Source organism: Podarcis vaucheri, assembly GCF_965113315.1.
Source record: "Podarcis vaucheri genome assembly, chromosome: 6".
Lineage (NCBI taxonomy): Eukaryota > Metazoa > Chordata > Lepidosauria > Squamata > Lacertidae > Podarcis > Podarcis vaucheri.
In genome coordinates this window covers 99,180,867-99,201,411 of record NC_138764.1, presented here as the reverse complement: position 1 = coordinate 99,201,411, position 20,545 = coordinate 99,180,867, and the positions used below count along the sequence as shown (strand labels likewise).

General features: G+C 45.4%; 1 protein-coding gene across 2 annotated transcripts in view; it reads right to left on the bottom strand.

Annotated features, from left to right (window-relative positions):
- The window catches only part of LOC309534187 (DEP domain-containing mTOR-interacting protein-like), a 36,279-nt gene extending 15,734 nt beyond the window's left edge, over nucleotides 1-20,545 (bottom strand). For both annotated transcript variants that reach the window (XM_082226288.1, XM_082226289.1), the window contains exons 1-3: nucleotides 20,229-20,545; nucleotides 9,986-10,164; nucleotides 1,456-1,579 (exon numbers count right to left, since the gene is read on the bottom strand). In XM_082226288.1, coding sequence (XP_082082414.1) covers nucleotides 1,456-1,579; nucleotides 9,986-10,164; nucleotides 20,229-20,368 — 443 coding nt within the window. In that variant the 5' untranslated portion in view covers nucleotides 20,369-20,545. The remainder of the gene's footprint in view (nucleotides 1-1,455; nucleotides 1,580-9,985; nucleotides 10,165-20,228) is intronic.

The following is a 20,545-nucleotide window of genomic DNA, read 5'->3' as shown; positions in this document are numbered from 1 at the left end:
AGCTTCTTGCAGTGCAGAAAGCAGTCTATAGATATTGGAATTAATTGATTAAAATATTGTTATAGACTGGGGGACAGTTGCCCCCCCCAAAAAAACCCCTAGAAATGAATAAACACTAGGATTTTTATTAACTGGGATATGGATTAAAGTACAAGCTGCAGAGATGTGCCAGGCAGGGAATTCCTGGGCTGGCTTACACAAAGCAGCCTGTCTGGCATAGTGAAGAGCAAACCTGTTAACGTGGCAAAAGGTTTGATGGGCCATCGGGAGGAAATATTTGGGCCTGGGGATTGAGATGTTACCAACATGATGGGGTTATGGTTGAGGGGAGAGGGAAAGGGTTTCTGGGAGGAAGAAGCAGGAAGAAGAGTTGAGATGGCTGGGGAAATCAAGCCAGATGGGCAGGAAACAAACAAACAAACAAATAAAATTATTATTATTATTATTATTATTATTATTATTATTATTATTATTATTTCCATCTTTAGTGGAGGCTGGCTGCAGGGCTGGCTATAGAAATGCCTTGGGCTCCAGGGTTGCACTGCTATGGAGTATAATAATAATAATAATAATAATAATAATAATAATAATAATAAATTATTTCTACCCCACCCATCTCTGGGTGGCTTCCAACAAAAGGTTAAAAATACAAGATCCTCTTGAAAGGACTATACTCAGTAAGATCTGAGCTCCCACCATGTAGACTGAAGGTGTAAAGTAAAGGTAAAGGGACCCCTGACCATTAGGTCCAGTCATGACTGACTCTGGGGTTGCGGCGCTCATCTTGCTTTATTGGCCGAGGGAGCCGGCGTACAGCTTCCGGGTCATGTGGCCAGCATGACTAAGCCGCTTCTGGCTTAAATAAACCATATTTCTTAAAGCCATAACAGTCTCTGCCGCAATTTCAGTTCTGCAAAGTAGCACAGACCCTGTGTGTGGGCCTGAGATCCCACGGTGCCACTACTTGCAGAGAGAGGGGCAGGCACCTGACTCATAGCTGTCAACGTTTCCCTTTTCTTGTGAGGAATCCTATTCAGAATAAGGCAATTTCCCTTAAAAAAAGGAAAACGTTGACAGCTATGACCTGACTTTTGTAAACTCCAAACAAGTGGCAGGCAGAGAATCAGTGGGGGCACCCTTGAGAGCATGGACAGCAAAGGAAGATAAGAGGCTGTGCAGTGGTACCTTGGATTAAGTACTTAATTTGTTCCGGAGATCCGTACTTAACTTGAAGCTGTTCTTAACCTGAAGCACCGCTTTAGCTAATGGGGACTCCTGCTGCCGCTGCGCCGCTGGAGCACAATTTCTGTTCTCATCCTGAAGCAAAGTTCTTAACCTGAAGCACTATTTCTGGGTTAGCAGAGTCTGTAACCTGAAGCGTATGTAACCTGAGGTACCACTGTACTGCCAAAAAGCCTTATGCCCCGTGACCCTGGACAAAGGGACTCCACGTACGTCTCATAGAGGCTCTGTCCCCTCATGAACACCTTCACGTCTTTGTTGAGAGGAAAGGTCCCGTCGTCCTTGCGGAAGCGATACAGCAGCTTGGCGTCCTTGTAGTCGAAATGCTCATCGCACACTGAAAGGAGTTCAAGGCAAAGATCAGCAACCTCTGACATGTAATTTATGTTTTCTGTCCAAGCCTATGAAGGCTAGCATAACACAGATGGGGGGGGGGGAACCTCAAGGTTACTATGAAACATTTCTGCCCTTCGCTTCTTTGCAAAATCAGGTTTGCCATCAACTATCTGTAGCCAAATATCGCCACTTCCCGTGTTGAAAGGCCAGATCATATTGAATATTGCAAAAGCCGACTCCTAGAGGAAGGGGCCCCCGCAAAACTGGACCCAATAAAGAGAGATGCCCAGTGTCCTATCAGCCAAGGTGGTCAAGGCATTGGTCCTCTGGGGAAACCACATTTTACAGGTATGGACCAACTGCAGCATGTCCAGAGGATGCTGCCCAGAATAGTGAGGGGTTTCAGAAATCAAGTCCTAGAATCATAGAATTGTGGAGTTGGAAGGTACCCCAAACTTCATCTAGTCCAGCCCCCTGCAATGCAGGAATATCAGCTAAAGCAGCCATGACAAATGGCCACCCAACCTCTGCTTTAAAAACTCCAATGTAGGAGAGTCCCAGTGAAGTCCATTCCATTGTCAAACCGCTCTGTCAGAAAACTCTTCCTGATGTTGAGTCGGAATCCCCTTTCTTGTACCTTGAATCCATTGGTTTGAGTCCTATCCTCCAGAGCAGGAGAAAAGATTCTTGCTCCCTCTTCCACATGATAGCCCTTGAGATATTGGAAGATGAAATGTTTCAAAAAGAATAACCTTGTGAAGTGAAAGGGTAAGAAAGAGGGATTTATATCTAGATGCTAGGATAGAGATGATAAGGAAAACAGGAAGACACAATGAGAGATAAAGGAGGTTCTGTGGGATTGGTGGTAGTCAATGTTTGTTTTTCTTTTTAGTGTTTACATTATTAACTTGTAAGATATGGATTTTTTTGTGTGTGTGTTTGAATGTTGGTTTTTGTGTTTTGTGTATTGTTATTTTTCGATATTTTTCGTGTTGTTGTGTGGAAAATACTTGTTATGTACTGAAGTTCTCACCCTGGGCCAGCAGGCGGATACTGTAGATAGTTTTCACTCACGTCCACATATGCAAATCAGGGATTGAAAGTGACGTTCAGTGATTGGATAGTTACAGAAAGTGGTTACTGTTGCGTTGTAGTGGAGCTCTATATAAGCAGGCTGGCTGAACCCCAGTTCAGTTCTGTTCTGGCTTGCGAATAAACAAGAGCTGTTTGAAGAATTGCTGTGTCGTCTGATATGTTCACCCACAACTTAACAATACTAATAAAATTTATAATAAATTGGGGGGGGGGAGGAAATAAATAAAGGTTTGGTAATTTTAAAAGAAAAAAGAAATGTTTCAAAAAGCTGAGGAAGCTTACCCAGGAGAAGAAGAGATGGCTAAGAGGAGACCTGGCAAGCACTATCACAGAGAAGATGTAGCAGAGTTGCTCTTCATTGCTCCAGAAGGCAGGACTGGAACCACTGCATGCAAACTGCTGGAAAGGAGATTTTTTGGTGGAATGACAGGATAAAGTTTTGAATGGCAAGAGCTGCTTGATGTTGGAACAGACAGCCGTGGGAGGTGATGAGCTCTCCATCGCTGGAGGTCTTTAAGCCGAGGCAGGGCCCAATTGTACAGCCTCACAGGAGCCATAAATTTGTGCCCTAAAATAGTTAAGGTTCCATGCAATTTAGATAACTTTTGGTTCTATTTCTTCATAAAAGTATTTCCACACCACGGTATAAAATATCAAACACTATGGACCACAATGCAAATACCGTATTTTTCGCTCTATAAGACGCACCAGACCATAAGACGCACCTAGTTTTTGGAGGAGGAAAACAAGGGAAAAAAATATTCTGAATCCCAGAAGCCAGAACAGCAAGAGGGATCGCTGTGCAGCGAAAGCAGCGACCCCTCTTGCTGTTCTGGCTTCTGGGATAGCTGCGCAGCCTGCATTCGCTCCATAAGACGCACACACATTTCCCCTTACTTTTTAGGAGCGAAAAGTGAGTCTTATAGAGCAAAAAATATGGTAATTATGAAAGTGATTGTTTTACTAAATGCACCTATCACAAAACTTTAGTGTACACAGAATTGTGTGCTGTTACACCTGTAATCAAATTGAGTATTTAGATTAATTCTCTTGCAAGGAGTGGGAATAGATGATGTGTGGTCCACATTTCTACCGGGAAACAATGATTAAGATCAAGCACATTCCATTAAGGTGATTACTGCCCCTTACTTACAGGCAGGCTCAAAAGAAAATGACTCTGCCTGGCCAATCAAAATGACACAACTCAAGAAAAGCCCTTGTGAGCTAAGCAAAGGATAGTCAAACACAGCAAAAAATGACAGCCTACCATTGCACATTTTGCAGGGGATTATCATGTTGTGATGACGTCACCGAGAAGCAGGCCAAAAGGTTCTGTTTCTTGACAACGTTCTTTTATTTAATTAAAAGTCTTGGGATTCTTTTGAAACTGCCCGCAGGCTGTGAAAAATTAATAGCAGCTTGCAGGAAGGGGATTCAGATTTGAATGTTAATAATTAACCCAGAACTAATTGCAACTGCATTATAGCACCACAGCAAAGTTTAATTTAATTCAAGGTATGAAAGTCTTTCCCCCAGGCAGCAGATGGCAATGAGCAGAATGTTTGCCTTGCTATGTAATAATTCAGGCAGAGTCAAAATGTTACTCCTTTGGTTGATAGATTCTCCCATATCAAAGCTCTTATCTTACTATTGACCCAAATGAGGGCACAACATCTTCAAACTAGCGTCAATTAGAGAACCCATGGATTTCTGTGATTTTCCATTCTGATTATGAAACCCACACATTTTCCTGTTGCTAACAGGGTTCCCAAATAGACAGTGGCCAGATGTGCAATTAAGCCAATTGCGCAGACCATGTTTATTCAGATTCAGACCTGCATTATAATGCTCACAGCAATTTTGATGCTTTTGAATTGGAAATGTGATGGGCAATGAATCCTGTTCTATAAATAAATAGGCAAGCGATACGCAGCTACGATTTGGATCTGCATTGCAGAAAACATCGTATCTGCCTCTCTATTCAGTCCTTGAATTTTGGGGTGCAGGAGTTAAGCACCAACCCACACGCCCCAACTCTCCACCCCACTCCCCCAGATTGAATCACACCACGGTCTCTTTGTAGCGCCGCTATAAAAACAGTAGCTAAGGAAGCAATCATGAAAGGGAAGTGGACTAGACTCCCTTTGACCCTGCTGGAATTCAAGCAACTGCATCCGTTGCCCAACATGCAAGATACCATATTTTTTGCTTTATAAGACTCACCAGACCACAAGACGCACCTAGTTTTTGGAGGAGGAAAACAAGAAAAAAAATATTCTGAATCTCAGAAGCCAGAAAAGCAAGAGGGATCGCTGCGCAGTGAAAGCAGCAATCCCTCTTGCTGTTCTGGCTTCTGTGATAGCTGCGCAGCCTGCATTCGCTCCATAAGACGCATACACATTTCCCCTTACTTTTTAGGAGGGAAAAAGTGAGTCTTATAGAGCAAAAAATATGGTAATCCACAGAAAGGAAAATTTTTGCACATCTCTAGCTAGCACCAGCAATCAGCTCATATGTGTGGTGCTTCGAGACAGTGCACACATTCTGATCCACAAGCAAGCAAAGATGCTTTGAAATGTGAGGCCTGTGTCAAGCATACTTGCCACTAAATACTTTCGCATTTAAGTCAGGCCCAGCTCACTAGCTTGCAGAACCTGGCTAGTTTGATCAAATTAAAGCTCTTTGCAACACCTCAACTCCCCACCAAGTAAATTAAGAAGACCTTTGCTAAGTCGGAGCTGCAAGGTAGTCCTCAGCATGGCCAGATTTAGGTAGGATGAGGCCCTAAGCTACTGAAGGTATGTCCAGTTGTCTTTTGTCAACAACAAATGGTCACTTTTTTGTGTTGAATATATGCTATATGGTTATTTATGGACCTAATAGGTATCTAAAGCCATTTGTACATAACAAAATATGTATTTTATCAAGGTAATTGTTGAACCGAAATACAATTAAGAAGTATATTAATAGTGAAATACAATTAAGAAGAAGTATATGAATAGTGAAATAATTACGCAGCTACATTGTAGGAGCCTACACTACACAAAACATAGTTGCTGCATGTAGGTTTTATTTTATTTGCTTTTTAGCTTATATTTTGGAAATGTACATGCAGGTTTCTTTTCCCCTTTTAATTTTTTTGGGGCCCCCAAGAGAATGGGGCCCTAAGCTATAGCTTGTTTAGCTTGTGCATAAATCCAGCACTGGTCCTCAGATCTCAAGCCATATAACCAGAATTTACAACAACAGAAAGAAAATGTTCATTTGTGACATTCTTCTCTGTATCATTGACCATACCAGCTTCTGCCATGCCCATTTCCCACCACTGGAATGTGGCCCTTGGAAAGCTGGCCTAATTTGAATCTGGCCCCCAGGTTCCCCACCCTTGATGCAGCTAGCCTCGTGTCCTGCTTGACAGCTTCTCAGGGACACCTGGTTGGACACTGTGAGAAAGAGATTAGATAAACTTGGGGTCTGATCCAGCAGGACTCTTATGCTTTCCACTCCCAAATTATGGATTCAACAGTGTGACGGTTTTCTCACACAGGCACTACTTCCAAAAAACACCCACAGCCAATCACACCCACAGCCCTACCTACAAAATCGGACCCTCCAAGTGTCCTTATTTTACAGGGACAGTCCCAAATTGAAAGAAGTCATCCCGATTCCTGATGTGATCCCACTTTTCCTTAAGATGTCCCTATTTACACTGGAGAAATGTTGGAAGGAATGGAGATATGCGAACCCTGAACCAAGGAGATAAATAACAATGCAACCTTTAGAAGGCATCTGAAGGCAGCCCTGTGTAGGGAAGCTTTTTAATGTTTTATTATGTTTTCATTTATGTTGGAAGCCACCCAGAGTGGCTGGGGCAACCCAGTCCAATGGGTGGGGTATAAATAATAAAATTATGATGGTGATGGAATAGGATGTCCCTGTTTTCATTGGAGAAATGTTGGAGGTTATGCTGAAGCAGGGACGCAGGTGGTGCTGTGGGTTAAACCACAGAGCCTAGGACTTGCCGATCAGAAGGTCAGTAGTTCGAATCCCCATGACGGGGTGAGCTCCCATTGCTCGGTCCCTGCTGCTGCCAACCTAGCAGTTCAAAAGCACGTCAAAGTGCAAGTAGATAAATAGGTACCACTCTGGCAGGACCTAATGGTCAGGGGTCCCTTTACCTTTTTTATGCTGAAGCACGTGCACTGTTTCCCCCCCCCCATGCTCAATTTCTTTGTGTGTTTTTTTGAGGGTCCATCAATGTTGCCCTCAATCTTTGCAGGATGGATTTTCAGGTGGACACTCACATGCCACGTAAACATGGAAATTTCCCAACCCGGCACCCCAGTTTGGCATGAAGTTCTCCTTTCCCTGCCCCCCCACCTCCCCATCCAAGGTTCCCTGTGCAAGTCAAAACTTGTACCAAGGCCCGTCTCAGACTTTCTGCAAAATCACATCGGCAGCCTCGGTATATTTTGACTGCTGACAACTCCAGGCTGCAAGCGAGACAGACACAGACTCGAGCCTTGTGTAGCCGTGCCAGAGGAATGATGCCCAGAGGGGGCTTTGCCAGATAAACCTGAAAGGGGAACATTCATCCAGCAGCAGAGTCCCCGCAATGCCTCACGTGACCACCACCCTCTTCTCAATGGCAGGCTTCATCAGGGTGGACTTTGCTGGAGAACCCAAGCCACACCCCTTCTGTCAAGAATGTCAAGCCGCTCTTGGGCAAAGTTCTACCATGAAAATGAAAAAGCCTTCGCGTATTCATGCCCCGCGTTCCATCCTTGGTGCATCGCTCACTCCCTTAACTGCTAGAAGACACCAGTTTGCATAGGTGCCAACTCCCTGGGGGCCCCATGCCCATGCACCCACAAATTTTCCTATGGAGGAGCCAGGCATCCACAAATTTTGGTGCCAACTTGGCTTCACGACTGTGAGTGCCAGGGGCCGTGGGTGCCCTGCAGTGTGCATGGCCCTGGCACAAAAATTTGTGGGTGCCTGGCCCCTTCATGGGGAAATTTGTGGGTGCTTGGGCACCCGGGGCCCCAGGGAGTTGGCACCTAGGGCCAGGGCCATGCATGCTGCGTGGCACCCATGGTTGTGGGACCAAGCTGGCATTCCTGCCAGCTTGCTACAGTATGCAGAAGGAGATCATCAGCTTATACTGCTGCTGCATCTGTCTCTCTCTCTCTCTCTCTCTCTCTTTTATAGTGCTACATAGCAAAAATGAGCAAAGCAATTAAGACAGAGCCCTTAGGAGCTGAAGGTTAGATTACTCTTTCTGCTGGAAATTGTATTGTACATAAAGGTAAAGGGACCCCTGACCATTAGGTCCAGTCATGACTGACTCTGGGGCTGCGGCGCTCATCTTGCTTTATGGGCCGAGGGAGCCGGCGTACAGCTTCCAGGTCATGTGGCCAGCATGACTAAGCCGCTTCTGATGAACCAGAAGTTTACCTTCCCACCAGAGCGGTACCTATTTATCTACTTGCAGTTTGATGTGCTTTTTAACTGCTAGGTTGGCAGGAGCAGGGACCAAGCAACAGGAGGGCACCCCGTCGCAGGGATTCGAACCGCTGACCTTCTGATCGGCAAGTCCTAGGCTCTGTGGTTTAATCTACAGTGCCACCCGCGTCCTGTATTGTACATAGCAGCCCTTGAATTTAAAGCTATGAATACTCTGGAACCCAAGCTAATGCATGCCCCAGCATTCCCCTGTAACCATCTACTGCACTTTGCTTATCAGGGACTAGTCACTAGTCAATGTGCTATGCTTTGTGACAATGCATCTGTTAGGAGAATCCATGTGGCAGCGTGCTTAGATTGCTGTTGTAGTATAAACACTGACAACTGGGAAACACTGGCTTGTGAGAGCTCCAATTGGAGAACTGCCTTTACCAAATGTGTCATGGGTTTTGAAGACACTCGAACTCAGGATGAAAGGGAGAAACGTGCTAAGAGGAAGGCATGCTTGGCAAACCCTCACTGTGATCACCTCCCGCCCAGAAACCTATGTCCCCACTGTGGAAGGACGTGTGGATCCAGAATTGGCCTCCACAGTCACTTACAGACTCACTGTTAAGACCGTGTTTATGGAAGACAATCTTACTTGGCTATGAGAGAAGGAGAAGAAGAGGAGGAGGAGGAGATTGTTGTACTTAGGGCCAGTAGGGGAGACCTAGTCTCAAATCCCTACTCGTGGAGTTTGCTGAGTTACCATGGATAAGTGTGTACTAGCACTCAACCAACCATTCTACACAGAGTCATTGTGATGATGGGCATATCTAGCTCACAGTCCAAGTAGATCCACTGAAATCAGTCACGATGACTAACTTGACTCCACCACTTTCAATGGGTCTGCTCCAAGTATGAAGTGAGCTAGATACTTCCCCATGAGAGGAAGTGGGAGAGCTGTGGAGGCCACCATCATCTTATTGGAGGAAGATAATTGCTGAGATGTTCTTGAAGCCTCCTCCAAAATGTGTGTGCTCAAAGACCCACCATCCTGGAAGCCAGCAAAGCAGAATCAACGAAGGAAAGGCTCTCTTGAAGCAACAATCTGTGATCCAAATGCCAAACCTCTTTGGTCCAAACAATTAGAAAGCCACCGTTCTTCCACTTAAACAGTGGCTTTCTAACTGTTTGGACCGAAGAGGCTTTTGGATCATAGATTATTGGTTCTAGAGAGCCTTTCAGTGGCAGGTTCCCAAATGGACTTAGAGTTTGTTTAAAGAGTTACCGTATTTTCCTCTCCACAAGACGCACCTGACCATAAGACGCACCTAGTTTTTAGAGGGAGAATGCAAAAAAAAAATATTATTTAAAGGGAGCGCTGAGCAGAGCCTGTATGCATACCAGGCTCTGCTCAGCGCTCCCTTTCACTGACGGGCTGCCCTCCTCCCTCCTCAGGGAAAAAGCCCCCAAGAGCCACACACACACTCCACGCAGCTCGTGAAAGGGAGCGCAGCTCTTGCGGGCTTTTCCGGGAGTTGGGGGAAGAGACAGAGGAGCTAAGCCAGAAGCCAGAACAGCGAGAGGGATCACTGTGCAGTGATCCCTCTCACTGTTCTGCCTTCTGGGATAACTGTGCAGCCTGTATTCGCTCCATAAGACGCACACACATTTCCCTTTACTTTTTAGGAGGGAAAAGGTGCATCTTATAGAGCGAAAAATACGGTAATTCATTTCCACAAGATCTCTGATCCTCAGGTGCAGCTGTTTCAAGGACCAAATTGAACAGCCACAGGGGAGTACGCACATGCACTTGAGAAGAGAGTCCTCAAGTGGAATCAGAACTGAGAAGTGCACAAACCATGATGGATAATATAGTGGTCCATGAGCTTTTGCATCAGCCGAATGCCTGTTTCTCGGTCTGGTGCTTCTTTGTGGTCAATCAACCAATCGGTGAGCTCCTTGGCCACAAAGCAATTGGGGTAGGTGCGGAGGTGGTAGCGCCTGTCCTTAATAAGCTTGCCATCGTGGAGTCGAAGCCTGGAAGGGAAACAGAAAACAGGTCAAGAGCTGGAAATGGAGAAATGTAAGCTTCTTTGCTTAGTCAGGAATAATCAGATGTGCAAATATAAGATGGGGACACCTGGCTTGACAGCAGGACATATGAAAAGGATCTAGGAGTCTTAGTAGACCACAAACTTAACATGAGTCAACAGTGTGATGCAACAGCAAACAAAAGCCAATACTATTCTAGGCTGCATCAACAGAAGTATAGTGTCCATATGAAGGGAAGTAATAATGCCACTCTATTCTGCCTTGGTCAGACAACACCTTGAATACTGTGCCCAGTTTGGAGCATCACAATTTAAGGATATTGACAAGCTGGAACATGTGCAGAGGAGGGCAACCTAGGGGATCAAAGATCTGGAAACCAAGCCTTATGAAGAACAGTTGAGGGAATAGGGTTTTGCCTGGAGAAGACAGATGTGTGATAGCCACCTTCAGATATCTAAAGGGCTATCACATGGAAGAGGGAGCAAGCTTGTTGTCTGCTGCGCCAGAGGATAGGACCCAAATCAATGGAGCACAAGAAAGGTGATTCTGACTAAACATTAGGAATAACTTTCTGATGGTAGGGGCTGTTTGATGGTGGACTGGACTGCTTCAGAAGGTGGTGGGTTTTTAACCCACTGGGGAGTTTTAAACAGAGGTGAGACTGTGTCAGGCTTCAGGGAACGGGCTTCCTCCTCCCTTTGGCAGTAGATAAGCAGAACAAAGAGAAAGGAGTTTTTTTACCAGTTAGAACTTTCATGATCACAGCGAGAGAACAAAGAATCCATTTCCTAGGAATGAAGGTGCTCCCAATTAAGGGTTCCACCCATTTCCTCCCTAATCACCCATGTCTCTACTGCGTCTTGCAACCTGATCTCATAACCACTGTGCTTTCTTTGCTGCCACCTTATCTGCTCTTTTTGACCTTGGGCTGAGCAGACGAATGCTTTCCAGAGACAGTGAATCTGTTAACTCTCTCCCTCTCCCAGTGTTTTTTCTCCTAACTGTTCCCCAGTCAGTATTTCCCAGCTTCTGCCTTCTGAACCATGTCCCTCTGTAAACCACTGTTCTAAATCTATACTGTACTCCTGCTCCTGGGAAGATTCAGGAGGAGGCTCCCACCATTCTTCCTCAGCACAGTCCCTGACAGATGGCGACCTGTCTTGGATTCTTTAGCTGCGATTCCTTCATTGCAGGGGGTTGGACTAGATGACCCTCGGGACCTCTTCCAAATCTACAATGTCAGGATTCTACGGTGACATTTGGAATATGACGTTTCTGCACTTGAAATCTGAGCGGCAATGTCCTTTTGCTGCTGCTGCGTTAACCCTGGTGGAAACACGTCCAACTGGTCTTTGTTATGATGCCCTCTCCGGGACTCAATTAGTTCTGGCAATCACTAGTGTTGACGGAGGCTTCATATCAAGGTCAACTGTGCTGAAAAAACTATTTTGGCGGTTTCCAAAGGCCGTTCCCCTCCTCCTAACACTTTTCTTGACATTGATCACTGCACTAAACGTTCCTTCCTGACTTGCTCCACTTGCTCAAGGCCTACCCAACTCTTACTGCCATTTATTTACTGAGTTTATTTAGAACATTGACAGATTGCTTTACCAGTAAATGTTCTCAGACTGATGTAGAAAGGCAACAGGAGGAAGACATCGCAAGGAAATCAAATGCTCACAATTATAGGGCGGTTTAAAGAAATAGCCGTAAGCCAAGCAGAACCTCAGAGCAGCTCAGAAGACTGAACGACAGAAGAACAACAGGTTTTAACTCTCCCTTCCGAGGATAATGAGAAAGGGGTCACACATCTCCCCATGGAAGGCTTTTCCAAAGTTCTGGGGATAGAACTGAAAACTAATTCTCCTTACCTCTGTTACAAATTACAAGGAAGGAGATCCTAACTAAACATTAGGAAGAAGAACCATTTGACGGTGGAATAGGCTACGACGGAAGATGGCAAAATCGCCTTCATTGGAGGTTTTTTAATAATAATAATAATAATATTTTTTTATTTATATCCCGCCCTTCCCGGTTCAGAAAACCAGACCCAGGGCAGCTGACAACAAATTTAAAACACTTAATTGATGCAACAAAAAACAGCATAAAATACAGTATAAAAGATGAATAACAATTAATTCAGAATTCAAAAATCAATTTAGGAGGGAAATCCATCCAATAAACATTAGATGATCACCAGGGCTAGCTGGCTAGATTAGTCCTATTTGGGCCAGGGAGGAGACCAGGGGAGAATTAGCCGTGGGATCCCTGAGCGGGTAATCTTCGTAAAAAGGGGAGGGGGGAAGGAAGGAAGGGGAATAAAAGATCAGGCGAAGTTCAAATAGAAAGCCAGGTAGAATAGTTCTGTCTTACAGGCCCTGCGGAAGGAAGTTAAATCCTGCAGGGCCCTAGTCTCATGGGACAGAGCATTCCACCAGGTGGGAGCCATCACTGAGAAGGCCCTTGCCCTGGTGGAGGATAATCTGACTTCCTTAGGGCCCGGGACCTCTAAACTAATTATTCGTGGACCTTAAGGTCCTCTGCAGGGCATACCAGGTAAGACGGTGATCCTCAGGGTCCCTTCCAACTATACAGTTCTATTGCTCCCCATCTCAAAATCAAATCAAATCCTTCTTGTAACCCAGATCTGCCCCAAGCCTTAAACTCTTCATTTTCCCTGATGAGTTTTTGAAAACTTGCCACACTTATGTGACATTTTGAGTAGTTCTCCACTGCCTAGCTGTGGATTTTGGAGGGGTTTTTCTTTTCTTTTTACACGTTGCTCCTTTTGCTTTATTGAATCCATCTGCCAGTTGCCAACGCCTTCTTTGCCCTGCTGCAATCCAGTACGTTTTCCAGGCTTGACGCAAGCCCTCAGCTTCAAAAGCACCTCTAAACACATCAGAGCCAAATTTGCCTCTCTCTGCATGTGTTTATGAAGCCATGACCACGGGAAAGGGGGCAGAGATGTGGAATCTATTAGATACGTCTCGCAGAGCCTCTCAGAACCCCGGAACCTAGATTAAAATAGCGTAGGCAATGGCGTAACGTTGTCAAGGTCACTAGGAGAACAGAACTACCGTTGACAATCTTATTCACAGGCAAAGTCTCAGAGCATTAAACAAATATCACAAGATATCCGATACCAGAAAAACAGCCCGTAGTGCTTTTTCAAATATTGTTTTTGTTTAAACAAAGGAAGACTGTGCACCCAGCAAAACACCGCTGTGCTCTCAGAGCAAAGTGTGAAGACAAGTTATTCCTGACAACTCTCTGGGCCTTCACTCCATTTCCAGGCCTCATGTTCACGGTTCACTGTCAGTGTGCGGATACATGCTTGCACATTTGCATATAGGACCCATCTGCACTACATATTTAAAGCAGTATCATACCACTTCTTGGGAAAAAAGTGATGACAAACCTAGACAGCGTCTTAAAAAGTAGAGGCATCACCTTGCTGACAAAGGTCCGTATCGTTTTTGAATGTCTTATGTAGATTTTTTTCAATTTCATTGTTCTGTACGGGACAATGACAATAAAGATTATCGTGTCATAAAGCTATGGCTTTCCCGGTAGTGATGTATGGAAGTGAGAGCTGGACCACAAAGAAGGCTGACTGCTGAAGAATTGATACTTTTGAATTATGGTGCTGGAGGAGACTCTTGAGAGTCCCATGGACAGCAAGAAGATCAAATCTCTCCATTCTGAAGGAAATCAGCCCTGAGTGCTCACTGGAAGGACAGATCCTGAAGCTGAGGCTCCAATACTTTGGCCACCTCATGAGAAGAGAAGACTCCCTGGAAAAGACCCTGATGTTGGAAAAGATGGAGGGCACAAGGAGAAGGGGACGACAGAGGACGAGATGGTGGGACAGTGTTCTCGAAGCTGCCAGCATGAGTTTGACCAAACTGCAGGAGGCAGTGGAAGACAGGAGTGCCTGGCGTGCTCTGGTCCATGGGGTCACGAAGAGTCGGACACGACTAAACAACCACCACCACCACTTTAAACAGTCATGGCTTCCCAAGAAGAATCCTGGGAGGTGTAGCTTGTTAACGGTGCTGAGATTTTATTGGGGGCAGCAGGAATGCTCCTCCCCACATCACTGATCACATGGTGGGGTGCACACACACTATTTGAATGGCAATGTCCAACAACTTTGGGAAGGCCCAGCCCCCTTGAATATTATATTGCAAGTCCCTAGGAGTCGGATCCCATGATTCCCATCACAGAGCCACAGTTCCCAGAGTTCCCTGGGAAGAGGGATTGATTGCTAAAACATCTATCAGTTATCCCTCTCCAACATCAGAGAGGCCGATCTGAGTGGCTTCTCAGTCAGTAGAGCCTGAGACTCTTAATCTCTGGGTCGTTGGGCAAAAGATTCTGGCAAGATTGCAAGGGGTTGGACTAGATGACCCTCAGGCTCCCTTCCGACACTACAATTCCATGATGCTATAATCACACATACCTCTGCCACAACAGAAATCTGATGTCACGGCCCAGCCAAAGTTGATAATTAACTGTTGGTGTTCTCTGCTAGCCCTCATATGAGTGTTTAACCTTAATCATGTGATTAAGGTATTCAACTCTAAATCTCTATTTTGAAAGGGAGTTGCCTTGGTTTTTTTGTTCCCAGGAGGTCAGAGAAAAATGTGATAATGATGCCTCTCTAGGAGTGCAAGGCCTTAGGCTGGATGCAGGCTTATGCAAGCTATGGGAGAGACTGAGTTTTGCTGTGATGGTAATTATATATTTAAAAAGATGAACCTATGCTTGAATATGCAAATACTTTATACAATAATTCAAATGTATCATTGATTGTTTTTGTATCTGTTTTGAAGTAGTTCTGGTTAGCAAAACTTCGAATAAAATTTATGGGTCTGGGCAATTTTTATTCCAAAAGGAATCAGCTTTTATGCATCCAGTTGCTTCAAGCTGTGCAGTATTCATATCTGCAATAGGTCTTTGGGTTGTGAAGTTTCTACCAACCAGTTTCATTTCCATTTTTATTAGCTTTATTGTGGTATTGCATCTTTGTGTTGTGCAGTGCCTTGACGTATTTTCATGAAACTGCGGGTTTATTTAAATAAATGAAACAAAAGCCCAAGTGAAAGCAATATGCACATGTATTTTGTCTGCACATTCAGGACTTGGGAAACCCATGCCAACTGGAGGCTCCATGGTTGCATAGACTAGAGATGCTGGAAAGTTTTTCCCAAGCAAAGCTCAGATAAGAACTGCAGCAGCAAAAACATATATATATATTGCATAAAATCTATACACCGCTTGACTGTAGAAAAACCTCAAAGCAGTCTGCAAAATTACTGTTATTATTTATTAAATCTATATACCACCCTTCAGCTGAAGATCTCAGAGCAGAACACAGCATAAAAATGCAAATTAAAAATACATAATAAAAGAAAGAGCAAAAACAATACCCCCCCAAAAAACCCAACATTTAAAAGGCCATAGAATGTTAATCAGTCAAAGAGCTGGTTGAAGAGGAACGTTTTCAACTGGTCCCTAAAGATGTATAAAAACAACAACAACAATTTATATGAAGTGTTGAAAGCGGCCTTGCATTTGACTGCCCGGACAGCATCAACAGCACAAATCAGCATGAGTATGTAATAAAATAGTAGGTCTGGTGGGGCCCAAAATTACAAATACAGTGGATGCTCGGGTTGCGAACGTGATCCGTGCGGGAGGCACGTTTGCAACCCACAGCACCGTGTCTGTGCATGCGTGGGTTGTGATTCGGCGCTTTTGTGCATGCGCAAAGCACAATTTAGCGCTTTTGCGCATGCGTAACTGCCGAAACTCGGAAGTAACCCATTCCAGTATTTCCAGGTTCCAGCAGTTCTGTAACCCAAAAAAAACGCAACCTGAAGCATCTGTAACCTGAGGTATGACTGTACCCTTCGTTCATTTCCTTTCCTCGTTCCTACAAAATCTTCCTCCGTAACTACTTAAAAAGAAAGAACGTCAAGCTGAAAGCCGTCTGCAAGATTTTATTTTGTGTGCAGCACTTAGGTTTCCAGTGGCTCTGTAAACAGTAAATATCATTATTCACCAGAAGAGAGTCTACTCCTATATTTGCTTCCCAATAAAAGCACATGGAATGCGATCTTTCCAAATCCTTTCCCTGCCAACAGCTGGCTTGAGCCAAACCTGGTAAAGATGAGTTTTACATGGTACATGGGCTGCTTTTGACCCCAACCCAGCGCACTCCCTCCCGCCACCTGCCACAAAATTATAGACCAGGACAATCTTCCTCCGTTCTACAGCAGAAGGCAGTCATCACGGCCTGCGTTCACCTTGCCTGCACCTACAAACACCGTCCTCAGGCAGTGGAGCCGCCGTCCTGAAATGCCCTCTATGGTTCAGAAAACCCACAAGCATTCTTCACACTCGACAGCTTCTGGAATTCCAGCCATGATTTCTGTTTGAGGGACCTGGTTCATGGAACGTTTTTCAGTTGGCAAGGGTTGCCGTCCATCGGGGGCTTGCTCATAAGAAGCATTTGCAAAACAATTCTAGCATTGAAGCAGGGCTGCCATATGTCCGTTTTTCCCGGACATCACTGGGATTCCAAAGGTGTCGTTGACGTCCAGAGGGAATTTCCAAAAGGCGGCGCTTTGTTCTGGATCTTAGAGAAGTGAATCAAAAAATCATGGGGGATTTTTTTTTGGGGGGGGGGAGCTCAACAACTTTTGGGGTGTCCTGGTTTTTACTTTTTGAAATATGGCAACCCTACATTGAAATAAATTACCAGGCTTCTATTTTTATATTTTTGTATTTTATTTTGACAAAGTAATAATCATAAATAAATAAGAATAAACATGTCCACCCCACCACCAAGACCATTCCATAGGAACTATCCAAGCTCCCAAAATTCCAACACCTCTTGCGATGGTTTGACCAGCGTTGTATTTATAAACCTGCAGATAGTGCCTGTAAAAGTATTATTAGGAAAAACTTCTTTTCCACATGATGCATAATCTTAAACCCCTCCCCTTGCTCACCTTTTTTCTAAATATCCCCAAATTTTGCCACCTTTCTTCTCAATCCCCTTAATCAGTTTTGTGCCCCTTTTCCAAGCCTGTTCCCTTTCTATAATACCCTTTCCATGGTGATACTGCCAAGGGCAGTTGCATCAAATGTTACTCAAATGGAAGTCTTTATTTTCAGCTCCTTTCCTAATGATCCCTAGCATGCAATTCCTATTTTTCACAGTTGCTGCACAGCGGGTCAACATCTTCATCATCAAGTTTGTTGCTGTTGCTGGTATCTGTCTTGTCTCGAGAGGCAATGGAGTGTGCCTCCAGGGGTGAAGTCAAACTGCTGTGTTAGCAGCACCAAAGTGACCTTCCATAGTGTGCAAGCCTGGGAAGGGTGTACAGAGGTCCTGGGCTACCCAGATGACAAGACTCTCCTCTCAGCCTTGCTGGTGTGGTCCAAAGGAAAGCAGAGCAAGACGTTTGGCACCGGCTTGGCTGCAGGAGTCGCTGGAAGGAAGCATACAAGGCACCATCCAAACATCTTAACGACTGCGCTCAGGATTGAAGAAGAGTAGAAGAAGAGTTTGGATTTGATATCCCGCCTTTCACTCCCTTTAAAGAGTCTCAAAGCGGCTAACATTCTCCTTTCCCTTCCTCCCCCACAACAAACACTCTGTGAGGTTAGTGGGGCTGAGAGACTTCAGGGAAGTGTGACTGGCCCAAGGTCACCCAGCAGCTGCATGTGGAGGAGCAGAGACGCGAACCCGGTTCACCAGATTACGAGTCTACCGCTCTCAACCACTACACCACACTGGCTCTCACTGGCTCTCTAAACTCTTGGTTTAGAGTTTGCTCCGTATCCTATGCCTCTGTCAAAGATATCTCACAAGGTAGCGGAGGTTCAGGACCAGAGCTTTTCTCCTCCTTACCAGGTTGATGGAGGATAGGACTTGAACCAGTGGCTTTAAGCTACAAGATTCCGACTAAACATTAGGGAGCACTTTCTGACGGCAAGAGCTGCTTGATAGCAGCATGGTCTCCTTCAGAAGCTGGTGCTCTCTGTTTCGATGGAGGTTTTTAAGCAAAGGCTGGATGGCCACCTCTCAGGGACTCTTTAGCTGTGATTCCTGCATTGCAGGTAGGTGGCCTAGATGACCTTTGGGTGCCATCCAATTCTTACAATTCTATGATGATAATAAATTAAGTCAAGTTGCCGCTGTGAGTTAAACCAAAGAGCCTAGGACTTGCCGATCAGAAGGTCGGCGGTTCAAATCCCTACGACGGGGTGAGCTCCCGTTGCTCTGTCCCAGCTTCTGCCAACCTAGCAGTTTGAAAGCATGTCAAAGTGCAAGTAGATAAATAGGTACCACTCTGGCGGGAAGGTAAACCATGTTTCCGTGCGCTGCTCTGGTTCGCCAGAAGCGGCTTAGTCATGCTGGCCGCATGACCCGGAAGCTGTACGCCGGCTCCCTCAGCCAATAAAGCAAGATGAGTGCCGCAACCCCAGAGTTGGCCACGACTGGACCTAATGGTCAGGGGTCCCTTTAGCTTTACTTTAACCTTTATTGGCATCACATAAGAACACTCAGAATACATTTAAAATAGATAGGCCAGTGCCTGTCTTTCTTTTATGCTGGCTAAGCATTTGCTTTTCAGCAGACAAAGATACCTTACTTAGTGAAGTTTTGTCTGACTCCTTCCCTTCCCCAGGAACTGCACAAAGATACGGCAACTCGGGCTTTCAGAGGATCTCCTGGGCGCTGTGGCTCTCCCAGTCACCAAGACCATGTTAAAAACTAGGCTGTGGGACATAGATCGCCAGGGACTAATCTCAGCTGCAGGGAAAAATGCTCCCCTCTTTATTTTCGACTCTCTGGGGTGCAGGAATTTAATCTTAATTATTTACAAATTTTTTTAATCTGCAAGAAAAAGGGCCTTTTCTCTGGCTAGGTTCAATTCTAATCCTTCTAACCTCCTTTTGGGTAGGTTTGTGGGTTTGGCAGAAGGAGATAGGATCTGCCCATGCGCTGCCCACCTGGTGGAAACTCTAGCTTAACTGTAAAATGTATGATGATCTCTGCCAACAATTTCCATGTATTCCAACATGGAAACCAGAGACGGAGGTTATGCGCTTCTTATTACAGGGGAGAGACCAGGAGCTCACCAAGACAGTAGCTAAGTTCCTCTATTTGATTTTTTTGTTGCCAAAGTATGCTACAGGATCCTGCCCTTGCTGGAAACCCTCAGAGATGAGGCAGATTGCTTGCCCCTTCTGCCCTTTGGCGGGTAACTGTGCCATGATGATAATAGATCAGGGACCACCTCGCATTTAGTCAGTGTAATCACCTTGCCGAGACATCACCTTGCCAACCAAGGTCCGCATAGTTAAAGCTATGGTTTTCCCAGTAGTGATGTATGGAAGTGAGAGCTGGACCATAAAGAAGGCTGATCGCCAAAGAATTGATGCTTTTGAATTCTGGTGCTGGAGGAGACTCTTGAGAGTCCCATGGACTGCAAGAAGATCAAACATCTCCATTCTGAAGGAAATCAGTCCTGAGTGCTCACTGGAAGGACAGATCCAGATCGTGAAGCTGAGGCTCCAGTACTTTGGCCACCTCGTGAGAAGAGAAGACTCCCTGGAAAAGACCCTGATGTTGGGAAAGATGGAGGGCACAAGGAAAAGGGGACGGCAGAGGACGAGATGGTTGCATAGTGTTCTCGAAGCTACCAGCATGAGTTTGACCAAACTGCAGGAGGCAGTGGAAGACACGAGTGCCTGGCGTGCTCTGGTCCAGGGGGTCACGAAGAGTCGGACATGACTAAATGACTAAACAACAACAACAAACCCTCCTTTTGCAATTGTGACTTACATTTGCACAAAGGTTTAAAAGAAATAAAATAACAGAGGCATCTTAAGCCTGGGATCTGTCTCTCTTTGGCTGGCTTGCAACCGAGTACTGGAAAGTGAAAGCCAGCCACTTCCAAGAGGGAGGAAAAAGCAAAGGAATGGGGAACCCTGAAAGAGAGAAGTCTCAAGTGCAAAGGACATACCTCAGTTGCTCCCCTGCGATCATGACCTCAGCTCGGTGATGCTTCTCCGTTGCTTTTTGCTTCAGGATGCTGCCGAGGTTTTCCATCCCGTCCGGTCCTTGAAAGCTGTTTGGGGAAGCCGGGTGGGAGGACAGCTCCATCTCGCAGGCTCCTTGGCAGCTAGAGCTGGCTTCCCGCCACCGGTGGCTGCTTCTCTGCCTTTCTGTTTACAGTGGAGTTTCCTGCCAGAGTCCTCTCGTTAGCACTTCATTTGGAAGAGCAAGTTCAGGCTGCTTGAAGTTTCCTGGGAAAGCAGAGAGAGAGAGAGAGGGAGAGGG